General features: G+C 41.7%; 4 protein-coding genes across 20 annotated transcripts in view; 2 read left to right on the top strand and 2 right to left on the bottom strand.

Annotated features, from left to right (window-relative positions):
* Positions 1–388: 388 nt before the first annotated feature.
* On the bottom strand, positions 389–7,023 carry LOC127614887 (protein max-like). 8 transcript variants are annotated; one of them, XM_052086334.1, is made up of 4 exons: positions 6,817–7,023; positions 4,480–4,599; positions 2,324–2,462; positions 389–1,584 (listed from the first exon to the last, which is right to left on the bottom strand). In XM_052086334.1, exons 1-4 carry the CDS (start codon positions 7,006–7,008, stop codon positions 1,400–1,402), a joined length of 636 nt encoding a protein of 211 aa, XP_051942294.1. In that variant the 5' UTR covers positions 7,009–7,023; the 3' UTR covers positions 389–1,399. The 8 variants fall into 8 exon arrangements, with proteins under 8 accessions (XP_051942294.1, XP_051942296.1, XP_051942297.1 ...); XM_052086336.1 differs by having other exon boundaries at positions 2,324–2,447; positions 6,817–7,015; XM_052086337.1 differs by having other exon boundaries at positions 2,324–2,447; positions 4,492–4,599; positions 6,817–7,014.
* A 2,120-nt stretch (positions 7,024–9,143) lies between these two features.
* LOC127614878 (hepatic sodium/bile acid cotransporter-like) lies at positions 9,144–13,755 on the top strand. Of its 2 annotated transcripts, none has more exons than XM_052086323.1 (6): positions 9,144–9,231; positions 10,577–10,984; positions 11,950–12,154; positions 12,435–12,613; positions 13,343–13,475; positions 13,609–13,755. In XM_052086323.1, exons 2-5 carry the CDS (start codon positions 10,617–10,619, stop codon positions 13,428–13,430), a joined length of 840 nt encoding a protein of 279 aa, XP_051942283.1. In that variant the 5' UTR covers positions 9,144–9,231; positions 10,577–10,616; the 3' UTR covers positions 13,431–13,475; positions 13,609–13,755. The 2 variants fall into 2 exon arrangements, with proteins under 2 accessions (XP_051942283.1, XP_051942282.1); XM_052086322.1 differs by having other exon boundaries at positions 13,276–13,475.
* A 1,566-nt stretch (positions 13,756–15,321) lies between these two features.
* Positions 15,322–20,905, bottom strand: LOC127614858 (sushi domain-containing protein 4-like). 8 transcript variants are annotated; one of them, XM_052086294.1, is made up of 12 exons: positions 20,665–20,841; positions 20,045–20,184; positions 19,589–19,780; positions 19,256–19,450; positions 18,630–18,821; positions 18,225–18,413; positions 17,900–18,091; positions 17,277–17,471; positions 16,617–16,749; positions 16,276–16,388; positions 15,966–16,194; positions 15,322–15,598 (listed from the first exon to the last, which is right to left on the bottom strand). In XM_052086294.1, exons 2-11 carry the CDS (start codon positions 20,160–20,162, stop codon positions 15,968–15,970), a joined length of 1,746 nt encoding a protein of 581 aa, XP_051942254.1. In that variant the 5' UTR covers positions 20,163–20,184; positions 20,665–20,841; the 3' UTR covers positions 15,322–15,598; positions 15,966–15,967. The 8 variants fall into 8 exon arrangements, with proteins under 8 accessions (XP_051942254.1, XP_051942255.1, XP_051942251.1 ...); XM_052086295.1 differs by having other exon boundaries at positions 16,276–16,330; XM_052086291.1 differs by having other exon boundaries at positions 15,966–16,330; positions 20,789–20,905.
* Positions 20,906–21,094: 189 nt separating this feature from the next.
* The window catches only part of fsip1 (fibrous sheath interacting protein 1), a 30,860-nt gene continuing 27,143 nt past the window's right edge, over positions 21,095–24,811 (top strand). The window contains exons 1-6 of one of the 2 annotated variants that reach the window (XM_052086321.1): positions 21,095–21,379; positions 21,997–22,166; positions 22,620–22,698; positions 22,764–22,853; positions 23,220–23,347; positions 24,129–24,248. In XM_052086321.1, the coding sequence (XP_051942281.1) occupies positions 21,301–21,379; positions 21,997–22,166; positions 22,620–22,698; positions 22,764–22,853; positions 23,220–23,347; positions 24,129–24,248 (666 nt within the window). In that variant the 5' untranslated portion in view covers positions 21,095–21,300. Of the gene's footprint in view, positions 21,380–21,996; positions 22,167–22,616; positions 22,699–22,763; positions 22,854–23,219; positions 23,348–24,128; positions 24,249–24,811 lie in introns of both variants that reach the window. The other variant, XM_052086320.1, reaches the window with a different exon arrangement.

Here is a 24,811-nt window from a genome sequence, read left to right as displayed (position 1 = left end):
CTTGTGCCAGATTTGATTATGGATTGCAAAAAAAAAAAATCCACCTGCTGCTAATTCTAAACTTGTATGACTTGATTACACATTATTGTGTACAAAAACCTAATGTGCTACAGAAAAAATTTAGGGCAGATTCGAATCAGTGTGAAAACATTTTTAAAAAACCCTTTGACCTTCATCCGTTTAAAAAAATGGGAATTTGTGTATCAATTAAGTCAAACTGAATAATTTGCTGTGGCATACCCGATTCTCTATCCGCACATCGTAGTTATAGGAATCACGGCCATGGTGTGTGGGCTATACTGTAAAATTGGATTCCTTTCAAAAATATTTCCAAGCATTTAAGCTATAAATTGTAAGCCACACGAACACAAACACATTAAGTCAGAAATACATCCGATAAGGATAAAAGTTTTATTCAAGGTATGTCTTAACTTGCAAGACACCCGTTGGCAGTATGTACAACATACCTGTAATTTCCATGGAATGGAACAAAAAATATTGATTACATACACTCGTTTACCTCTGAGTAAAGGGGGAAAATATTGAAAAAGAAACGTTCCCAGCACAAGCAAAAGTATTCTCAGAAAACATTTCTTTGCAGAAGTGACACCATTAAAGATTGGGTAATATACTACACACTGAACCAAGAGATCATTCCGAAAAATAAAGTTGGACTGTACTGTTTGACATTCAGTATCGATTTGGTGCTTAGTTTTCGTCTGACAGGAATAAAAAAAAACAAGAGGACAGAAAATAGCTGAACCGGTGGTGGGGGTGAAGCCATTAAAACAGAATGTTTGTCCTTTTCAAGCCCAAAACAAATGACATCAATTGCGAAAGTTCAATATAAATAAGGTGGGTTTCATTTGATTCCACAAAACACTTTCAAAACACAACATTTCAGGCATCTACACCGAGTAAGTTCATTTTGCATAACATAACATTCATTTGGGGGGGGGTAGATTTAAAAAGGTAAACTATTCTCAATCGACATTGTTTTGTGAAAGCAAGTACCCCCAATAATTGCATGTTGTATGACCTAACGCCACATACTTTATCTCCACATTCCTTAAAATTAAGGTCAGTGTGAGGATTGAAAAGCGTCTAGTCCTCCAAAATTGCAGAGCTGCCTCACTTTTGGGGATGGGGGGTTGTGGGGGGAGTGGGAGGGTTACGCTGGGACACGAGGAGAGGAGAAGTGACAGGATGCTCAGGAAAGTCGAAGCATTTTATACACAATATATAGCATCTCTCTCACACAGTCTCCACCTCGCCTCCTGACTGGCTGAAGGAAGAAGGCAGGGCTGAGTGCACACAGCTAAGAGAAGTTTCAGGCTGGTGGGCAACAGAAAACAAACAACAACATGGGGGAGGGGTGGAGAGGAGTCAGCCGGAGAGTCTAGCTGGGCTCCACACGCAGCCTCTTCCGGGTCGGAGGCTCCTCGGGCTCCGATTCTGAGCTGGAGTCGGACCCGCCGTCAAAGGCCGACACCGCGCTACCCTTGCGGTTCGTGTATAGGCTGCTGTCAGAGGAATAGTTGCTTTGCAGCTGATTGTTGCCCTTGGCCTTCTCCAGAGCACGCACTGCAAGCAAAAAGGCTCAGTAAATGAGGTGCGGCACCACCAAGGCTCCAAGAGGCATGACCCGGCCCTACACTGGAACCTCCAAAGTAAAGGGAAATCCATTTGGGATTGCGGTTCAACCTCGGATGTGGACCAATGTTGTCCCCGGACAAATCACGGAAAAAGCATACCCGTGTCAAACTGTCTGCATCATAAAACATTTACATGCGCAGGCTATGTTTTAGGTAACATTTGAATACTTTTAAAGTAAGTTCCCCGTTTTAAGATGCAACTAAAAATGAAACGAGGAGACAGATTGTTGTGATATAGAAAAATGGGACCAAGATAACCCCCCCCCCCCCCCACCCCCACCCACTGCTAATGCAACCTACATGCTCTACATCTCAATTGGGGAAAAACTACACGTCTTTTATATGGGGGAAGGAAAACTTACTTGAGAAAATGCGGTTGAACAAGTGTAAACAAGTCTTCTAATAGGGGATGTGGCTATGTACAGAATAAAGCAATCACATTCAAATTTGTGATAAATTGCAGCCAGTCAAAGGCGTCAAAATGGGTTAATTAATGACCGACTCTTTTGACAATGGATTAGTGGTTTCGAGCTATTGTTCATTCACTGCCAAAAGCAAACTAACAACAGTGATTTGGTCCACCCCACCCTGAAAAATACTATTAGGACTCAGACCTCAGGAGGTTCCACGGTGTTCTGCTCGTGGCTCGGTTCTCAGAGTGTACATACCCTGTTGTTCGAGCAGTGCATTCTGCTTCTTTAAATCATCGATGTCTTGCTGGTGAGTGTGATTTTTTCGTCTCATGTACTGAATGTACTCAGTGGCTTTGTCAAGTATCTGGGCTCGGGAAGCCTGTTTAACAGAGCTCTGTCAGCAGACAATTTCAGAGAGACATGAAGCAATGATGCAGTGGAAACAGTCAATACAATCACAGTGTGCACTCATCTGAAAATGTATCAGATACAATTACATAAAACAACATGTCATCAAGTTTAATTCATTTGTCAATGTCTACAAAGCCAAAATATCTCTGCTAGGGCTGGGCAAAATGGGAAGAAAAAAAGATTTTTCATATTGTCCATGCCAGATATCGTGATGCGATACAATAATTTTACAATGGGTTCAGTGAAAACCGCCTTCTTGTTCTTCAAAGAAAAAGCAAAATATCAACTCCGTGGAAAGTGCAGTTTTCAAATTAGAATTTACGGACCGTCATGAAGATTAATATTGGTCAGCAAGATAATTTAAAAAGAAAAAACGCACCTAAGTAATGCAAAGTTTTTGTCGTATTTGTTTGCAATGACGAGTGCCTGTGTTCACCGTGTGTGTAGTTTCGTACCAATTTGTCCATGCATGTGTGGCCTGACGCATTTCGTAGCGTTAGTGCTCAGGCACAATGTTTCCAAAACCGATTTAAAAAGGACCAAAGCAAAAAAAAAAAAAAAAAAAAAAAAAAAAAAACTCACCCATGCACTTTGAGTAATTTAAGGTGTGGACTCCCTGCAATGTGAACTGTGCCAGCAGTAATAACTTTTTGGCAATCCAATGTCTGTCAAGGAACACACAGGTTGCTACAAAAAGACGACGTGGGCGAGGAAGATGAGGAAAGTGCATCTATAATGAAAGGCGCGCCTAGCTCTCAGTCAAATGAATGGAACAGTCAGGCTCGCTCGTGCATTTTAACCACATGCTTTGCTATTATATCCACTGGTGCATATGAAATTATAAATATGGTTTAGTATTGTTGTTAAACACAATATATGTACTGTATGTACTGTATTTCAGAGGTTTGACGGAGCACGGCTATGTGTCCGTTGCTTATGACACGGAAATGAATATCCAATCTTAAAAAAATGAATATTCCTATCGACAGATTTATATGACAACAATATCACCCAGCCCTAGTCTCTGTTATAATTTAATACATGGGAGTCCTTGGTTTACGGCGCAGTACCATTCCTACGGCAGCAATGTAACCCAAATTTGTATGAAAGTCAGAACACAGCATGCAAACACAGTAGTAAAGTCATATTTACTGTGGACAACCTGCCAACATTGCCTCTGAATCACCAAAATAAAGTTCATATGTTCGAGGAAGCTTTCCCAGACATGGGTTCTTGCTTTCTAGCAGAAGCCTAAAGTTTTGCAAACAGTGACTGCTATTTGGACGTGTTCACAGTTGCCTCCATCTTGACTACGGCTCAAATTCCATCTTAAGAAAAACAGCAAACACCAAAACTAAATTAGCATGCCACATGGGAAAATGTGCTCTGGTCAGATGAAACCCAGGCTGAACTTTTTGGCTCACCAACAGAACATTAGCCATGCAATGAAGCGTGGCAGTGGCAAGCATCGCGCTCCTTGGGCTGTTTTTCAGACGCTGGAACTGTGGCTTGAGTCAAGGTGGAGGGAGTTATAAACAGTTCCAAAGAGGGGTCAGTATAACAAACAAATAAATAAATCATGCGAGGGGGGGGGGGGGGGGGGGTAAAAGTGACGTGGTGTGAATACGCTCAAGATGCACTAGACATCAGTTAAGGTTGTTCTGCCCAGTGACAATGACACTTCCGGGGCTTAAGACGATCAGTTTCACCAAGAACTCTGAATGCATTTACAAATGAGGAAGTAAATCATAAACCTTTGGCAGAGTTAAGACATAGGGGGTTAATGAACAAGTTAAGCTATAACCTTAAAGAGATGTTCAATGGAGAGTACAGTGTGTGACTTCCACTCATCTGTGCAGATTCTGACGATATAAGTGTCCTATTTGCGTGGAATAAAAGACTGGTCTATTGACTTAGGCGTGGGTCGGCGGCTCATGCTTTTCCTGTTCTTAGAGGCTTGTGTGTGCATGTGTCATGCTGGATCTTGAGTGGAGACATACATTTCCTCTCACCTTCTCTCCTTGGAGTGCAGGCACAGAGTCTCGTAAACCGTGAAAGCTGTCTTTGATGTGGTCCCTGCGTTTGCGCTCCAGCGCGTTGTGATGTGCTCGCTTATCTGCCTGCAATGACAAAGAGAACAACGTTAACTCATCTGGCCCATTCAACTTCCGAGGCATTCCTCACATAGGGCAAAAACCAGCTGTGCGAGTTTCATGAAAAAATTGCAATGTTTGCTGGTGTTGGCAGGGAATGCTGACTGTGCACATGTGAAAACATGCAACTACAATTACAGACTCCCAGGACTGCACAATATGTAGAAAAATATTGGAGTTGCAGTCATGGCACATATGTGCATCTCATAGACATGCAATAACTTCATATTGTACGCTTTTATCTGACTTTGAATCAGATGTAATGTGCATCGCCATTGAGTAGGGTCACAATATATAGGGGAGTTGACAAAAAAATGGATACGAGTCCAACAAGACTGCTTATTTTTCCATGTGAAAAATACTTTTCATTGGATAACGATGACACTTTGGGTATATGTGAAAATATCGTAGTAATAGCGATCTTGCAATATTCAACACCCATATCATGCAGTTCTACAGCCTACCGATGTTCTACTGCTGATAACTACAGAATGGGAAAAGCTCAATGCAAACTTTCTGGTTCAAAAGCGTTGACACATATATCTCAATATTTGAGATGCAGTACGATCCAAGGATGCCGCGATTTCAAAATGTCACAATTCATTTCGGTTCATCAAATCAGAAGTGAATTTCCAATTCAAATACATTTTTTGTTACACCCGTAGCCGATAACGGGGAGTCTGGAATCCTCGAGCACGACGCGCAGACTGATGCCAGAGGCTTCAGTAGAAGACTCCGACCGACTACACCAAAACCAAGTCACGTTAATTACATTCTTCAATGTGAGGGCCATCGTACACTGTATATGACAGTTCGCATTTCACAGAGCATCTAACAAATCATGGCCCGGAAGAACATCATCTTGCTGCAGCTACCTCCCTATTCATTTCCCAAACTCATGGGGATTAGCAAGGGTACCCATTTCAAAGACATGGGGATGGCCTTAGAATGACAGAGCTGAAGAGGATCGTCAAACAATGCTGGCAAAATGCTTTCGAGTCAAAGGGATTTTGAAAAGGACTTCAAAGAGGAACAAGGGGTTTGAATTGAAAAAATATCTTAACTCGTGCATGCGTTTTGTGACATTTCTGTCTGATGGCATGCCATGGGATTTGAACACTGTAAAATATGCAACTTTGGCTCAATAATGGTTGGGAAAACACTGCTGTGATAGGTGTGTACATCACATCAAGGGATGAAAGCTTGACAGGCCAGCAAGCAGTGTGTGGCTTTATGAGCAGCAGCTTAAACAAGTCGGGGGGAGGGGTATCCATGAAATCCACCGAGATACAACAAGAACGGGGACATTGAATAATTTCACGTGCACATAACTATGACGCCATAAAAAATATGAGGTGCGATTAGTAATTGATGTATTTCGATAGACTTGCAAGAAATAGCCCTGTTGCATTTTACACGGAAATGAAAGGGCAAGCAAATTCAGTGAAAAGATCACGACAACGCTTTCTGGAGTCAAATTAACGCCGCAGGCTACTAACCGACTATCTATTAACTGACCATGAGGAGCAAGGGAGAGCAATATACGCCAATAATTCGACGGATGTACGCCATGGCTGTTTTTAAAACCCCGTAGCGCTATGTTAGCAATGTGGGTCACTGCATATTGGTCGGAAGATTATTGTTCTTCCGATTTCTATTCAACAAAACTGGGCTTGTTTATTTTTTTTAAGCCTGTTGGCTTGGTATGAAGTAATAACTCGAATGACGTAATATAGAACCAAGTAAAGTTAACCCCCTCAAATGTCCTGACCTTGTTACAGGGGAGATTAGTTGTGCATAAAATATTCTCCCGAATGTCGGTCAAAAACAAATATAACTAGAGCTTTATTTTCGAATGTAATTAACAAGGAAATGAGGATCTATCCAAATAATTGGTTGGTACTGTTCTACAAAAAAAAAGGAACGAGCACAATCCCAACATTTATTTTAAGCACGGAGTAGACGCCACCGCTGCGCCTTGGGGATTGTTCGCTGTTTGAATAACACACCACAAAACTTATCACTCCAAATACGCTTCCTTACCCCCAAACAATTTTCGGGATTCGGTATCTTAGCCTACTACTAGCTAACCGGGCTAGGTCGGATAGCTCGGAGCAGTATACCGCGACAAAGTTACTGTCTAAGCTAGCCGTCTTTTTAAGAGGGGGAAACTGAGGCACATACATCGCTGTCGACTTCGATGTCATCGTTTTCGCTCATTCTTCGGTAAAGGGGATATGCGAAAAGAAAACAAGCAGCTGTCAAAACAAAAGCGGCAGCGAGCGGAGGAAAAAATAAAAAAATCTTGTGTGAGGCTCTGCTTACAGCAGAGACATGACGACGAACGGTTACTTCACACGTGATTCGCCTACACATGGAGCAGAAAACACACAATGCGCACGCGCGGGTAAAACGACAGAGTTCTGGGCATCGTAGTTTACTTGAACACACATCCTCGATAGGCAACTGTGCCATGTCGCGTTTTATAAACTTCATTACCCATAACTCCTTTGGGTTGGACGTGCCCACTGATGCGTGCCGTTATTTTCCCATGACAGCTTGCAAGATGCAAATACAGCAACCTCACGACATTTATTTATGATTAAATGCATCCTAAAATTACCCCACTATCAATTTTTAGCCGTGAAGATAAAAAAAAGTTTGATTAGAGTCACAAATATAGGAAGCAGGTATGCCTGTTTCCCGCTGATAAACATATCATACATGTCATATTTGATAAGGAAGTCGTGACCCATGGAGTTACAAGACCACAGGGGAAAACTGGCTTGTTGGACAAAATAATACAGCTTTTCTCTCGATGAATATGAGACCAGATGGTGGCCTAGCTCAGTTTGAGTTGCCCTCCCCCACTCACCATCCATTGCTCCATGGGACCTTTAAGTAGTAGCTCCAGCTCATTGCTTGTATAACGCACAAGTGCATCAATACACACAACATGCACTGTCATTGTCTACTTTGCACACATCCAGATCTCACAAAAATCCCTAGAACATTGAATGCCGAGGTCTTCAGTCTGGGTTTATCCTCTTAAAATCCCACCACTATCACGTGGCAATTACAGAAACGACACTATACAAAATACAATATATCAGCATGCAACTGTGCCACGTAGCAGTTCAGAATCAATATATTTTCCTCAAAAGATCAGAAAACCTTTAACAATTTCATTGAAACACATCATAATACGAGCAGATGCTGGGTCACGACTGATGTGTTTTATTTGTTGAAGTTGACTGGAACAGGTTGTGCCATGACAAAGTAATCTGTGTTGATAAAAAGCCCAGTGAGGATGAATTTGATATCTGACTGGTTAAAGAAAATCTCATTGCTTATATAGTTTAAGTTATATTGGCCATCACTACTGAGTCTGATGGGCAAGGACAGATGAGATTGACATGGCAATACTCAGACAGTGAAATCCATTTGGAGAAAAAAAAATAAAGACAGCATGCACATGCACATGAAGCACTGGAAGCAGTACAGCCAACATAAACGCTAGGAAATTAAGAGAATAAGAAGAGAATAAAAGGAAGGAAGGAAACTTCAAAGTCAGTCTTTCGTTTTTCTTTGTCATTTCATGTTTTTTTGTAATGTCAACATGGCGGGGAACTGGTGAGGCCAAAGAGGGAAAAGGTGATGATGACCATAGATTTAAAAATAGAAAATAGAGCAAGGGCTTGCTGTTCAGCACAACCCAATTAAAACACCTACTCATTGCAATTTCTGGAGCCTACCTCAGCTGCCTGAAATTAAAAATGAAAAAGAAAATAAATTAAATAAAATCTAACCATTATTAAATCCCTCAATATTATAACCCCGCTTGGAAGTTAAAAAAAGAAAGAAAGAAAGAAATTATGAAATGGAAGCTGGATTGAGGAAATGTGACTTTTTAAATTAGGGGACGGATTGGGTCAGAAATATACTGTACGCCTATGGGGACAATGTCAATCAGCCCCTTTTGTTACATTTAATCATCTGTACATATATGGAAACCAAACAGTTGCACCAGCAAATTCCAGAACATGAAAATCATTGAAATTGTGGTCCCTTTAATTTGGGCCCAATCTCCACCATACTAGTAAAGATTAGGCAACCACCACACTAGAGCTCTTGAGTCCCTCATATGAGTCGTAACTAATGTGTTTGTTTACCAAAGCATCCCATTCAAAAGACAAAGAGGATGTCTTCTGCCAAGTCCTACGGAATAATATCTCCATAGTTGCATAATATTGGCCTTTGTTTCCACATGCAACTCTTGCAGTCCAAAAAGATGTTCTGATTAACGGGAAATCAAATCAGGAAGGAACCTCATGCAGAGCTTTTGAAGAAGGTCACTACTAAATGGAATGTCATGAAATTCCGTGTAGATGGGACAAAAACAACCCAGCTGCTTATGGTGTAGCATTTTAACAAGAGGTTTGTGTTTCTCTGCAGTTTGCAGCACCGCCACCATGTTGCCATGGAGCCACATGGCACAGGAGGGGGGTATTCCAGTCTGGCCACAAAAGAAGAGGAGCAAACGGGGGAATGTGTGCGGGGATGCAAACTACAAAGTTTGAAGCTTGGATTTGTTGGAAGGTAAGAAATCTATCCAGTACTTATCGGAGCATTGATTCCAATTGTAGACTCGGTGAAAAAATGGTCAGGAAAAAAAAGGAGTAATTTTTCACAGCTTTCTTGTTTCAATTGAATAATTTAATTTTACTCTACATTCCAAAGCAAATAATTAAACATAGTACCGCTATGGGATAAACTGTGTATCATTTGGAAACCATGGTCAGGCAACAATTTCTTTTTGAAGCAAAAGTTCATGAAACTGCAACAAGATTCAACAACAATTAATAGTTTGTGGCTCATGATTAAATTGTGTGGGATTTTAATCCCAATTGCTCTCCTGTGATTGCATGAAGAAACATTTCAACACAAATGCACCTTTCTTTAGTTGTTTAGTTGTCCGTGAACACAATTCACTTTGTATTTCCAATGATTTACAGCAGAGGAAAAAAACACAAAAAAATCATTGACCTCATCTTGAACATCAGTATCATGTCTTGCGCGCATAGCTCTGGATTGAGGAAATGTGAAACTATAAAAGAAAATGGAGCGTTAGAACACTACACTACACTACTACACTACACTAACCTACTTTAATTTCTTGTCATGAATTAGCATGAATAAACATTTACTAATTATTTCATCGCAATTCCTAAACATTTTGTTTTTCAGTAAATCCAAATTTAAAGTGATGAGTGGCAGAATGTAATCTGGCTGCTATTGCATTATATAAAGGTCAAATAAATTGTCAGGTTTTGAATGTCTACTCCACAGTGGGGCATAAGGGTTGCACCATTCAAAAGAAATGAATAGATTTGGAAAACGTGAAACTGAAATTTTCATTTGTGGAACAGAAGACTAATAGTCAACACATTTGCCTCCCATTTAGAAAGTTTAGGGTTCGGATCTCTGCTCCACCTTTCCTGTGCAGAGTTTGAATGTTCTCTCCGTGCTTGTGTTTTTTTTTTATTTTTGGGGTGATACTCCGGCTTCTTTTGTTCCAAATTTGATCCATTGAAGACTCTAAATTGTCCACAGAGGTGAATGTAAATGTGAATGTGTTTACATTATGTGCCCCGTTATTGGCTGGTGAGTAGTCTGGGTTGGATCATGCCCCTGGGCCAAAGTCAACTGGAAAATGGATGGATGGTTGGAATTAAAATGTTTAAAAAAAAAAAAAAGAAGAAGGGGCCCTAAAACGGAACCTTAGGGAACACCGTAAGTAAATGAACCGAGTAGTCTTCCAGGAATTCTTGAAACATGAAGATTTCTTGATTGGTTGAAAAGCGTGCTGATTACTTTTGTCTATTTAACAATTAACTATGTGCAAACTCCAATCAAATAACATTTATTTTGCATTGTCTGTCAGGTGAAGCCCACACAAAATAAGCATTCAGTTGAGCTCTACAATGAATGCGATGGACATCTCAGATGAGGGGAACATGTCTGCCAATGGGACCATGAACATTCTGAACATATCCCCACCCCTCAACAATGCCATCAACACCTTCACCATCATCATCCTCTTCATCACCATGATATCCCTCGGGTGCACCATGGAGATTTCCAAAATCAAGAGCCATCTGCTCAAACCCAAGGGAGTGGCCATCGCCATGGTGACCCAGTTCGGCATTATGCCCTTGACTGCGTTTACACTTGCCAAATCACTGAAGATGGATTCAGTGAAGGCGGTGACTGTGCTCATATGCGGCTGCTGTCCTGGAGGAAATCTATCCAATATCTTCACCTTGGCACTAAAGGGTGACATGAATCTCAGGTATACAAATCATAATTCAACATACAGCTATAGAGAGATTGCAATGTTGGCCCTGAACTCCGCACAGTATGTACAGTCCGCCTTCTCACAAGGGACTTGAACAGAAGTTGAAAGCAGACCCTTACAATATGTTCGGGCCAGGTTGGATCGGCATCATTCCCTATCATAGAAGCCAACATTGGTTGACAGCTCCGCCCCTCTCTTCACTTGAGTGTCCATGACATGCAGCCACAAGTCCAATTACAACGGCGGCCGGGAGTGTCCTTATGTTTGAACATGGTGTTTGTTATGGACAATCCATGACAAGCACATAAGTCCAATAACAGACCACCGTTCTGGTTCTGATCGGGGGTGAGGGCTTTCCCCCCAATCCAGGTTTCAATATCATTGTCCATGTCAAGATTGAAGCTCCCAGCTAAATGAGGGTGTCCCCAGGGGGGAACGCTCTCCAGAACTCCTTCAAAGGATTCCAGCAATGGTTGTTACTCAGAACTGCTCCCTGGTGCATCTGAACAAACAAAAAAGGGGGCGGGGCAGGAATATGAGTATGCCGTCAACTGCTCAGCACCTTTCACCGTGGGCATGTCCAAAGTGAAAGAGAATCCAACCCCTCTCAAGAGCCTAAGCTGCTTGGGAGGCAAGCCCAACCAACTACATCTAGTTGGATCTTTTCCAATGTCACACCAGCTTGGGCACTATCCCTGCCAGAGAAGTGGCACTCCTTGTCCCAAGAGCCAGTTTCTGTAGCTGAAGATTGGATTGCCAAAGTCCCCGCCTTATGTCGCCACACTACTCTCTGAGCACCTGACCCCGTTGCCCTCTCCCACAAGTGTTGAGCCAATGGGAAGGAGGACCCATGTTACACTCTTTGGGTTGTGCCCAGCCCCACCTCCTTATATCAAAATATAAACAAAGTTCATTTTCTATACCATTTCCCTTGTAATTTTGTTGTTTTTTTTCTGCAGTATTGTGATGACCACATGCTCCTGCATTGCAGCATTGGGTCTGATGCCCCTGCTGCTTTTGATCTACTGTCAAGGCTTCAGCGGCCTGGAGAACGCTGTCCCCTACATGGGCATCCTCAGCGCTCTCACCTTCACCTTGGTGCCCTGTGGCGTGGGCATCTTGCTCAATCACTACAAACCAAAATATACACCGGTGGTCCTGAAAGTAAGATCACAGTTTTTTTTCCATTGGTTATCGAACAAAGGATTCCTTTAACACTGGAAGTTTTTGTCGACTGAATGTGATTTAGCAAAGTGTTTTCGATTCAAATGGAAAATTTGAGCAACCGTTCACAAAGAACAAATCATCCCCACATGTTGGCAGATAATTAAATCCATGTTTGTAAACAGGAACATTTTCCTCCTACCTTGCTTTTAGTCCTGTTGAGAGTTGAGAATAATTGATTGGAAATGGCATAATAAACCGTGCTTCTCTTTGTCAACAGTCTGGCCTGAGCATTCTGATCATCTCCGGCATTATTGTGTTCTCTTTGTCTGGTGTGGCCGTCAAAGACATGCTGTGGATGATCCTGACTGCCGATGTTATTGCCGTGGCGGCTCTGATGCCACTCATAGGCTTCACGCTGGGATATGTCATGTCCACTATATGCAGACTCAGCTCAAAGTAAGTTTGTCAGACACATCATTGTCATTGTACAGGTTTGTGGAACCCACAAACTAGGTAGACTTTTGAGCAGACTGGGTTACTTTGAGCCAAAGTTGTTTTTTTTTGACCCAGCCGATTGGGTTGAAGATTGGATTTGGACGGGCTGAAAAGCAGAAACTGAGTGACTTGCTGCGGTGACCTGAAAGGGAAAGTTGTTCCCCCCTTGAAAATGTTGGTAATACAGTTCATATAACTTTTTACCACAGCTATGCTGATAACCTTGGAGCCCATTTCTCGATGGATTTGACCCCATGTTGGCTCAAAATCTTGATTAACTTTTGAAACTTTTTTGAATCTTGGATGAACTTTTCCAATTTGATTACTTTTGATCCAGCGGTTTTAAGAGTGTAGCCTCAATTCAAGACAATTTCTAAAATTTTCCATAGGAAATAAAGTAGCTATTTATTTCTCGTAGCATGTTGGGCTATGGGTTAGCATGTTTACTGCACACTTCTGAGTCTTGGCATCGGTCTTCCTGCGTGTTTTTTTTTTCTCCCTGGGTCAGATTTTTAAGATTTCAGAAATCGCTCTCAAAAGTTCATCCAAATGAACAATGTTGTTCAAGTCATTGTCATCATAGGAAACAGTAAGCGCCATCGATCTATCTGTACTGAATCCAGATGCAGCAGGACAGTCTCTGTGGAAACAGGCTGTCAGAACATCCAGCTGTGTTTGGCTATCTTGAAGGTGGCCTTTCCTCCAGAGGTCATCGGGCCCATGTTCCTCTTCCCTTTGCTTTACTACACATTCCAGTGCGCCGAGGCTCTTCTCCTGACTGTGTGCTTCAGATGTTACCAAATGGTCAAGTCGCCAGCTGAGGGTAAATGTCACAGCTGCATATATGTTTTTGTAGGGGTTGAAATGAAGTTGAGTGGACTTGCAGTTTGAGCAATTGGCCTTTTTTTATTTTTTATTTTTTATTTTTATGACATTGTTGCATTTTTATTTGACAGAAACAAGAATATATACGAATGTCAACGTCAAACAAGAAGATGTGAAACCGCCTCAGTGTCTGAGAAACATGGAGGAAAATAACCAAACATGATAAACTCATGGACTTCACTTTGGATCACAATAAAGAACAATGAATCTGGAAAGTATTTACTTCACTTGTCCCACATTGTTTCTTTACAACAGTATTCCAAAATGGGATAGAGAAAAGCTTGCTACATTTTGGATTCGTGGACGTGCTATTTCACAAATTTTGTGCAGTTCGTAACTGTATTTTGTTCTCCCACCTGTTTATTTTGTGTGTAGGTCCACTGTTGACCACTAGATGGCCGGGCAGCATTTAGTTTGAAATTGTGAAAGTTTGACAGGAGGAAGAATAAAAGAAAAACGGAAGTACAGTACAGTATAGTATTGCACCTCACCATAGTTTTTGCTTAGGGCCTCTTCGAATGCTCATTTATTTCCTTTCCTATCAAATCCGAGTGAGATGACTCGGAAGTACTTGAAGGATAGGATTGTTTGAATTCTAAAAATGCGAAGGAAAGGTGACTGAATGTAACCTTTTTGACCCCTTTAGCATAGGTTACGTATGACCAACTTTTATGAGAATATTACCTGCAATTCTTTCGGGCAGCAACATTGAAAGCGACAGGACACCAACATAGTTGAGAGACTACGCGAAGATGCTTGTTTCACGCTCAAGACTTACGCTAAAAAAAAAACCCCAAAAACCCCCCCACCAATTTAAGAAATTGTACTGCATCTTACACGGAAGTGTTCCTAATATTTTGGCACTCTCACAACATTGTACAAGGCTCCCAAAATATTCTATTAAAATACAGAACGTGTCATTATTTTTCTTTTATGTTTAGTTTGACAGTCAACCTGAGAGTGGAATAAATAGTGCCCAAGTGCCGATTATTGGGAAGAGAGTTGATTTCACTGCTACCATGCAGTGAATTTATCTCAAGTCCGCACTCGCAGACTTCGAACAACTTGCATATTAAATAACATTTACCGGTAATCAAACAAAATCGTGATAAAATTCTACATAACAGTTAACCTCAAAGTTTACAAATATTACACTGCGACTTTCACAAAGCAAAAATCCACAACATCAGTAATGCAAGTTCAATGAACAAGCAAATAAAATGTTACAATGACTTTAAAACAAACTTTAGTCTTTTTTTTTTCAGTGTGCATTCTCCAGACCAGTTTTTACAGTGCACACGGTACAACTTAGGCAGTGAAAGGGAAAACAAAACAGGTACTACGCACCCGTATAAATAGGTCAAAGATGTGTCAACAAAGCCAACGCTGATCAACAGCATAATAAAGTAAACGCACATCTTTAAGCAGTAATAAATTAACAGTATAACATTTTCTGTGGCTGTGGTGACAAAGCTAAAGATACATTAGTGTCACGAAGCAGCGTTCAAACCCCATTGTGGAAAGCTACGTGTGCATAGATGTGGGAAGATAAGGCCATCGGGGACAACGGTGTGAACAAGTTAAAGAGAGCAAGGTGAGGTCATGTGTTATATGTATATATTGACAAGTGGAAGGTGGTTCATGATGGATAAATGATACTTATTCATCATTTATGTTAACCGTTTTGCGCTTTGTTACAGCTGCCACTGTTGTGAAAGCGCTATATAAATCAGCATGTATTGTATTGTATTGTATATAAATCAGCATGTATTGTATTGTATCACTTCCTGCTCGGAGCTTACATCACAAGCCTATAATGCTGTGCTGTGGTGTCGCATGCTTAATTAAAGCATCAGTTGAGAAAAAAGAAAGGCAGAGGTATCGTAAGGATGTTAGGTATACATAGAGTGTGAGGTGAGTTGGTGTGTATATGTACAGAAGTGACCTTATGTTCTGCTTTGGGGTGGTCAGAGACATGACTTAGCTTGCTGCCACTTTGAAGTGTGTCCACCGGTGAGTCAACATGGTTTGTGTTTCAGGCTTCCTTCAGCAAAGGCATATCTGCACAAAGCAGAAGCATAGCACTGTAGCATCCTCAAAATAAAGTTTAGACTTTTTTTGGTTTGGCTTGATAGTTCATTTGTTCATCCTTCACTTAGACTAGATGTCCAAACTTTTTCCTTCGAGGGCCACATACAGAAAAATCCACTTTGGCATGGTCTGACCCAGGGGTTTTTAATTAAACACTCTACAACCAATCACTCAAACAATTAGTTGTAGTTTGTACAACACCAAATTATAAGGTGGCCCTCAGAGAATTTTCAGACCTCTATTGAAAAAAAAATCATGATCATGATCATTCCAGCCCTTATTACATGTACATGCCATGAATTGAAAATAAGGAGTTTCTAGGAAAAGAAATCCTCACCATCAGAACAATCCACCTCCGAGTCGAACAGAGGGAGGCCGCGCTGGTCGTCGTGAGGCAGAGCTACGGTGCCGGCGTGCTGCAGAGTCCCGCTCGAGGGCGAAGAGAAGGATGAAGGTGGCGAAGGGTCCATCACGGCAATCTCCGAATGCAGCTGACTGAGGGAAGAGGGCTGAGAGGGGCCAGCCTCCGGCCCCGTTGTTTGCGGGTAGCCCTCCGACAACACGATCTGCACACGAGACTCACTGCTTGGGTCGGAGGCCGAAGCAGAGTTATTGCTGACCGCCTCTTCGTACGAGGGTAGAGTCACCTGGATTCCTTCCACCGCGATGGACACGGGATGGCCTGACACATCCCGCTCCCGTCTGGGTGGAAAGGGACAGAAGACATAATCTTGGACTTATCATCAGTCCTGGGAAATTCCTGTTGGAGGAAACCCACATTGTTGGCCCTTTCTACAATGATAAATCACTGGTTTATATATTATAATAACAAAGTAATGCCAGCATAATTTTGTCCTTTAAATAAAGATTTTGAATATGAAGGCTTCCAAACTAATTTTTACAAAAAAAACCCAAAAAAGACAGGAAGAAGAAATATTTTTGGTTGTTTTTTTTCTGTGTGTAATTTTTGGCTTGGTTTTTGCCTCACCGATGGAAGGACTTCAGTTTTGGCTGCAGAAGCACAAAGAGGACCACCAGCAGCAGGATGAGTGCAACTGAGCTGGCTGTGGATGATATGATTGACCAAGTCGGCATCCCCAATGATAAGGATGTGTTGTGTTCTGAGGGAAAACATTGTTGGAAATTCAATCATAGGATCAATTTAATTTGGACAATCTAGAATGGAGTTCTGTCATCCCTTGTTGATTGCGCAGGTTACAGTACACATATCAAACCATACTCAAAGTAGCCACCCAATATTTATTTATGTAGATTTTAGAGCTTCATGCATATAATACCAAAATATTATGGATGCGATGTGCAAGTATTATTTTTGTCCATGTGGGTCTACTATCCGCATGTTCGACAAAGCATTTGTGATTATTATTTTTTTTGGTCGAACCCAACTAAGAATTAGTTCAAAGTCTCACCTATTTGCACCGATCCGCATATTTGTGTGGTCTTTCTATAACGACCCGAGATTCCACCCAAACACCAAAAATAAATAATCTGTAAGACATCTAATTTTTTTTAAGCTAAAGTTGTAAGATGAGTGTGAAATATACGTTTTGGGATCATTGTTTGTGGTATATAAACGTAGGCAGCTATAAACATTTTGAGGGTCGCAAGTATGTCGGGAGGGTGTTACCTTGCTTCATTACACAGCTGATCTGCATGAAGCCGTCCCATGTGCCATATTGACAGGTGAGGTATTTATATTCTCCTTTCATGATGTAGCCTTCGTCACAGAAATACTCAATCACAGTGCCGTGAGAGAGTCTTCCGCACGGGTAGGGGTGGCAGGTGTAGCCTCCGTTCTGCGGCTGATACGGAGGACGGCACACTGTCAATGAAATTAAAGAAAGAGTGTTGCACTTCTTTATGAAACTCAACAAGATGGAGCATACTAAGGTCATGGAGTAATTTATTCTCCAGACCTCAAAACAAGAGAAAACTTGTGGAGAGAACATAATCCTTGTGTTTCCAAGCAGCAGCGACGAAACTTGCAGCATCCAAAATCCCTCCCAAGCTGTGTGCAAACTCAGTGTAAAACTACAATAAACGTTTCATCAGTGTGCCTGCCAAACAAGAATTTCTCTGCCAGGAACTGCTGTAATTCATGTTTGGTTTGAGGATTAAATCCTTATTTCGCTCAATAACACACACATTTTACAATTGCTAGTAAAATAATTACATTGTGAGTGGAGACTGTTCATTTTGACGTACTTTGTAAGTAAACACATTCCAGATGATTAAATATCAGATCTTTACCGGTGGTACGTATACAGCGAGGAGGTTCTGAGGACCAGTGTCCCAGGGCAGTGCAACTGATGATGGTGGATCCATCTGGTTGGTAACCCGGGTCACAGCGGTATTGTAGTACAGCGCCCACGGGGAAGGCGGCCATGTTGTTGTCGGTCAGATTAGACGAAACGTGCTGCTCTATGAAGGGTCTCATACATCCTTCAGTGACAGTCACGGGGTTAAGACACTTAATAAAAAGGAAGATACTCAGGACCTAAGATACGAGAACCGGTTTCAAGAATGTCCAACTCTGTAAATTGTCGTGATGATGACATGAATAAATGGAGGTCACCTTGTTTGACACATTTGATTCGCGCGGGGCCATCCCACTGTCCATCCTGACAGGTCAGGTAGTAGTCCCCCATGAGAACAAAGCCCGGATGACAGAAGAACTCAATGACAGTGCCGTGGGAGAACAGTCTACAGGGGGACGGGTGGCAGGTGTAACCCCCGTTCTCTGGTTCAGACAAACGGAGACAAGCTGGCGGAGAGGGAGAAAAATATATACATATATTTAGAGCGGAAACTCAAGTCTTGAACCCGTTTAAACCTGATAAAAACTTGTCAAATTTGAAGCTTGACCACAATTAGCAAAAAAAAATTAATAACATTCATGATTTGGAGGCAGTCTTTGGGCAATTTAAAATCATTCACATGACAGCTTTTACATGTGAATACAGCAGACTGAGAGTCTTACCGCCACTCTGTGTACAATTGGGAGGCTGTGAGGACCAGCGTCCTGGCGAGATGCAGGTGAGAATGTTCGGGCCGTCAGGCAGGTAACCAGGGTCACAGCTGTACTGCAGCACGGTGCCCACAGGGAACAAGCCTCTGTTGGTTTCCGTGTGGTTTACCCAGCTGTTTTCAACCACGTACGGCCTCACGCATCCTAGGAGGAAGCCCAGCAAATTCCGGGAAACTGGTGTTTTTATTTGAATTACACTTACAAATATTTTCAGCCTGCAGACACTGCTGTTTTCACTTGTATCAACGCAACAAATACTTTCAGCCTGGTTGACGGTAATTTACCCGGGGAGACCAAGAATAACAGTTGAATTGAATTCTTTGACAGTTCTTCTGGAGAACTTCTGAGTTTTTCTCATGCATGGACACAAAGATGTAGATTATAAACTGAACGTGTTCCATGTGGGAGAAAATTATTGGAACAATGTTAACAATACGAGGAAAAATATTTTTTACCAGTAATTTATACAAATTGATACTTTTTACAACATTTTACAACTTTGGTGTACCTTAATAAATAACTTTCTTTTCTTTTATCGGTAATAGCAGTTCATTATTGAAATAGCCAAAGCCAAATACCTTGCTCTTTGACGCAGCTGATCTGAACCGGGCCGTCCCACTCGCCATACTGACAGGTAAGATATTTATAATCTCCCTTCAGGGTGTAGCCTTCATCACAGGAGAATTCAATCACAGTGCCATGAGAAAGTTGGCGACATGGAGAGGGGTGGCAGGTGTAGCCCCCGTTTTTTGGCAAATGTAGAGACTGGCATTCTGTTGAAAGATGGTAAAATGAGAAACTCTTGCCGATTCCAGTGTTTTCATTTTGAACATTAGCACTACTATGAAAACGCTTGTTAATGTGAGCATGCGTCGCCTGCTCTATGTTGTGACGACACAAAGTGACTTTACCATCACTGTGTATGCACTGTGGTGGTTCCGAGGACCAGTGTCCCAGTGCAGTGCAGGTGAGGATGCCAGGTCCATCTAACAGGTAACCAGAGTCACAATGATACTCTAGCACTGTCCCCACGGGGAAATCATCCATGTTGGTTTTTGGCACGGTAGCCGAGCCATGCTCCACCATGACAGGTCTGACACAACCTGAAAATAACAAAAAGACAAATTTGGGGGCTCTTTCAAAGTGGTGAGAACGGCTCTCTATACACATAACTACATTTGACGGTCAGCATTTGATTCTCAATTTTGCACCCACGTATTTTTATGAGAACACAATACACATTTTGACCGCAAACTGCGATGCTTGACTATTATTTGAAAATGTTTGCGTTTTGCTTTGCGGCTTGGTCCCTCACCCCTGTGAATAGAGTGCTCATAACATTTTGAGTGCATGCAGAATCCCTTTACCTGAACCATCTTGCCCTGTGGTTACCACCGCCAATGCCAGCAGCAAGCATAAGGACCATTTAAAACAAGGGTTGGTCCGACAAGCTTGTGATGTTGCCTTTGACTTTCCATTGCACATCTTTCCCCGCAGTCAAATGACCCTGGAACAAGATGATTGACAGCTCAAATAGTGTACAGAGGTCGGACAGATGCCAGTGAAAAGACGCTATGATGATGATAGGACGTGACAGGTCTGAGAGAACAGTGTAAGGTAGTGGTTTTCCACAAACACACGCCTCATTATTTCCAGTGTTTCATTTCAATGCCACCGTAAACTACGAGCACAAAGCAATCCCTCGCAGACGCAGTGTAATATAATTTGAGTTCTTGTTATTGGCTCAACATCAACAACAGACACGTACCTCTTCCCTGCACTACGCATATCTGACAAGAAAGGATTTGGAACACGACGTAAAACTTGATTCGAACATACTTGGCTTAAGTCCACAGTGATGCCTACATATCGACGACAATTGTCCTAAAACCTAATACGTCAGAACGACCAAAATGAGTCGACCGCTAGCTACCTAGCAAAAACAAACTACGTAATGCGGACGATAACATTTCTAGCCGTTACCCACCTTCCTTCAACACAGCCCGGGATACTGCACTCTCCACAGCATTTACTACGAATATTCCGGACGGTTGTGTATAATATCAACCCTTAAAAAAAATATATATATACACATAAACGAGGCGAGCTACCTGACGCCTACAATAACTAGCTGAAGACTCGAGCCCTACACCGCCTCCATAGTAACGAAGGCATATTTTCCATCGTTACAACATCCGGGATATTTCGCGTCCATAGTTACCATATGCTTGACGTGCGTTTAACCTGGCCGCGTTCTCTCTTTTAAAACACACACAGAGTAGGAAAGGCATCAAATGAGTTTCACTTCAAGGGGCAATGATGGTATGTTTTTTGATATCTTATTTTATACAAAATACGTAAAAAGAGCTGTCGTTTTACGCCACTGACGTGAAATAGGATGGAATAGAACGTCTTTGTGGTCGTTAAATGAGAACAAGGCATCGTGATTGTGTCCGTGGTTGCAGACGAAATCACTTGCAAACTTCGTGTAAAACTTCACCCTCCCCTGCAAGGTTGTGCTCACTATATCGGAGTTAGACACCGTTAGCATTAGCATTAATAGTTATAATACATTCAATATAGAAAAAAAAATCCTCCTCTCTGCACACGCCAATCGATCGTCATGGAAATGAGCATACAGCGTGGTTCAGAAAGCATTTCCAGACCCGGATCAAGAGAATCTTCTGAGATCACACAAAGAGGTGAGTGGACGAATGCGCAACAAAGTTTGTGCGTGTCCCACCATCTGAAAATTTTTTATGGATTTTAAATGGGTGAAAGTATTCCCATCCATCCATTCATCATTTTTATACCAATAATTCCCAGCCGCTAATGTGCTACAAGGAAATAAAGAGATGAAGGATCGATGGATCTATTTATATCAGATCTATAGTGCGTTCGTAAAGTATGAAGTCTTCCACCTTTTCCATATTTTGTCTTTATAGCCTCATGCCAAAATGAAATAAACGTTTTTATCCTCGATATTCCCTGCACGCACACACACGCGCGCGCGCGCACACACACACAGCAGCCTAAAATGACCAATATTTTGGAAATTTCTTAAAAATATAATGTATGACACCACACGTACATAAGTATTCCGCTTTTGCTCAATCTTTTGTTGATGCACCATTGGCAGTAATTAGTCTCAATTTTTGAATATGATGCCACAAGTGCAAAAACACAGAGTAGGTGAGCTTTTCAGTGAAACATCCAAGGATAAGCTTCCAAAAATAGCTAATGGACAAATTTGTGAATGCCGAATTGAAAGTATGCAGGGGAAGTCAATTATAATACTGTACATGCATATCCGTTTTAGGTTCATATGATATGAATGCAACTGATGAAGAGAAGCAAGATCCAAAACTGCAGAGGGCAATTGAGGAGATGAGGAGGCTTGATGAACTACTGTCTGTATGCATGTGCAGAGAAAAAGAAGCCAAGCGTAAAAGGAAACAATGCCAAGCTGAACTCTGGCAAGAGCTAATGGTAACCCCCCGCCCCCAAAAAAACAAACAGTGTCATTTAAAGTGTCATTTAAAGGCTGAAGTGACACAGATGACATGTGTCACTTTAAGAACTTGTCTTTGGTGTGGTCTCGCAGAGACTTTATGTGTGGTCATGTGATTGCCTGACTCTGTTGGAGTCAAACATTGAGAGTGGTAATGTTGGGATTGATGACACAGTGTTATGTGACAGCTAGACGTCTCTCTGACAAAAATAAACCTATCGCTCAATCATAGTCGATAGATGGAAAAAGGTAAGAAAAGTAGAGAGTGGAATGTACGTAGTTCAACGTAACGGAAAACAAAATCTCTTAAATCTCAAGTAAATGAGAAAAAAACTAGAGGATACATTAAAACTGTTCTGACAAATACATATCTTTCCAAAAGTTAACTTTAATGAATGTAATAGAGTAAAAGTGTGTATTTTTCAAAGGAGAGCTTACCTGAGGGCAACTCTGGATGCAGCCACGAAGCCATGAACGCAAGGCTGTTTTGGGCTTTGGAAGCACCGATTGGTAAGCAACAACCAATAATAATCAATCATGTGAAATGTCACATTCCAAATTTGTGTTTCTTGTAGGCTCCCCACAGAGGGAGGACATTGAGTCACTGTTTCAGACTCAGACAGATGACGTTGAGATGGATGGAAGACTACAACAAATATTACAGAGTAAGTCTGTGCATATCCCTGAAAGGAGACACAGATGCCTTTACATGGCGGAAGCTGTAATGCAAGAAACGCGCACTAGATGGCACCATAAGCTTAGTAAACTTTTATTTTCCCCCTGAAACTATTCCGCAGACTAATAGCACCACAGTGTTTTAAAAACACATCTGTCAATTTGATATACCGTATTGCACAGCTACTGGTAGAAGTTCGTACATAGTTTTTATTTTGGAAGAAGTAAAAAAATAAAAAAAAAAAATAAAAATAGGACAAGGGAAATGTCTTTGCTACTCAACAGCAAAAACATAACCATAACATAATATTTCATCTTTTTCCCCGTGGTATCCAAAGTACATTCTCATCCGACAGGTGAAGAGAGAGCAGACGACATGATCGAAGGAGCCGAGTCTGTGAGCGAGGAGCCGGACGACGGGAGCCACAGTGACGCCACCAAGGGCAAGAAGAGACAAAAGAACTTTGTCAAGAGAAATATTGAGGTATGTCGAAGTTCATGTGAGGCCATGGGCAGTTCCAGGAATCTTCTCAGGACTTGGAGCACATCTCTTCACTGTTTGTTTTTCTCAGTCTGACTTGACTGACTAGGTAGGCCCAGTGAAAAAAAAACACATGCTGAATTTGCGAGTACTTCGTGGAGAAAAATGAAAGAATAATTGGAGTCCCTTTTGTGAGACTGAACATTATTTGATATGTCTGTCTGTCCTTTTGAGTCTTTGTCAGTCGACCGACTGATCTGTCGTTCTATCTGTCCCTCAATCGGTCTATTGCAGGGGCATCCGAAGTTTTCTATCCGAGGGCCACATACACAAAAATCGAAATATGCATTCTTGTACTTTATTTAATCTGCTAAAACCAATCAATCAAGCAATTATGGATTGCAGTCAATGTACGGTAGCTTTTTTTGTAGTTATTTTATGTATTTTTTAAAGATCCATTGCCCATCTGTCTCCATCAATTTAATCTGTCTCTCCATCAAAACCAAAACCATTTACCACAAAATGGCCAAAGTTCAAATTTTAAATCGACATTCAAACTTGATCCGACAATTGTTATTTGTCGCACAGCTTCTTGTTTTTAAACAACATATCTGTGATTTGGGTTTGCCCTGAAGGCGTGTTTTTGATTTTGGGTAACATCTGGTGAAAGACATTTTTTTGTGTGTGTTTTTTTTTTTTTTGGTACTTGTTTTTCTTCATTTGCAATCACACACCCGTCTGCAGTCAAGGTCTTTGTCTTTCCTGCCGTTGTGTGCTTCACTAGCTTGTCAGGGGCAGAGGAGGCCAAGTGCTATTGACACAGGCAGAGGAAGAGCGTCTGACTGAGCTCTTGCGAGACATAGAAGAAGAGGAAGAGAACAGTGCCAGAGGCACAAACAACGAGGTAAGCTGCCATGGGAGCGCAGAACAGGCAACATATGACTTTTGCAAAATTCTTGACTACTTCTTCCTCCTGTCTGAGATCTTTTGGAGTCGCATCTTAGCAGGTGGTGATTCCATTTAACCGTGTCCGCTATCAACTTTCTGCAAGATATTTTTACATTTTATGGCAATCAAAATATGTTTCCACTATCAAATAGTCGCTCTCACTCACGTAGTTGAACCGAGGCCCTTATCATGGTCACAGTCGTGTCTGCATTTTACAGCCAAGCACATGGACTAATGCTTATCGCTACGCATGTTTTGAGGTCTACTTGGCCACTGAGAGGGCCTCTGGGCAGACCATCCTCAACTACCCAAAACCGCACACATGAGCCAGATGTAGTTCACGAGAAGCCACGTGGTACAATTTCTATTGTTGGCACATTTGCATGATGATTCTTCGGTCCGTCTCTTTGAAATTCGGAAGGCTGAATCGTTCATAAATGGGAAGACGGATATTGGCACATATAAATAAGGGACGGTGTGCCATCCATCGGCGCTCCAAGTCTGAAACTGAAGGGCAGA

Source organism: Hippocampus zosterae, chromosome 14 (genome assembly GCF_025434085.1).
Source record: "Hippocampus zosterae strain Florida chromosome 14, ASM2543408v3, whole genome shotgun sequence".
Taxonomy (NCBI): domain Eukaryota; kingdom Metazoa; phylum Chordata; class Actinopteri; order Syngnathiformes; family Syngnathidae; genus Hippocampus; species Hippocampus zosterae.
This window is presented reverse-complemented; position numbering and strand designations above follow the sequence as displayed.

Excerpts from the sequence above, each read along its gene's own strand:
- LOC127614887 (XM_052086334.1), bottom strand. The coding sequence starts at position 7,008 with ATGTGTAGGCGAATCACGTGTGAAGTAACCGTTCGTCGTCATGTCTCT. Across the intron at positions 4,600-6,816 it reads ACATCGAAGTCGACAGCGAT|GCAGATAAGCGAGCACATCA; the intron begins GTATGTGCCTCA and ends TTGTCATTGCAG. Across the intron at positions 2,463-4,479 it reads GAGAGAAGGTGAGAGGAAAT|AGCTCTGTTAAACAGGCTTC; the intron begins GTATGTCTCCAC and ends GTCTGCTGACAG.
- LOC127614858 (XM_052086291.1), bottom strand. The coding sequence starts at position 20,162 with ATGTGCAATGGAAAGTCAAAGGCAACATCACAAGCTTGTCGGACCAAC. Across the intron at positions 19,451-19,588 it reads ACAGTGCATACACAGTGATG|AATGCCAGTCTCTACATTTG; the intron begins GTAAAGTCACTT and ends ATCTTTCAACAG. Across the intron at positions 17,472-17,899 it reads TCGCTGTATACGTACCACCG|TGTGCCGTCCTCCGTATCAG; the intron begins GTAAAGATCTGA and ends TTTCATTGACAG.
- LOC127614878 (XM_052086322.1), top strand. The coding sequence starts at position 10,617 with ATGAATGCGATGGACATCTCAGATGAGGGGAACATGTCTGCCAATGGG. Across the intron at positions 12,155-12,434 it reads ATACACCGGTGGTCCTGAAA|TCTGGCCTGAGCATTCTGAT; the intron begins GTAAGATCACAG and ends CTTTGTCAACAG. Across the intron at positions 13,476-13,608 it reads GGTCAAGTCGCCAGCTGAGG|AAACAAGAATATATACGAAT; the intron begins GTAAATGTCACA and ends TTTATTTGACAG.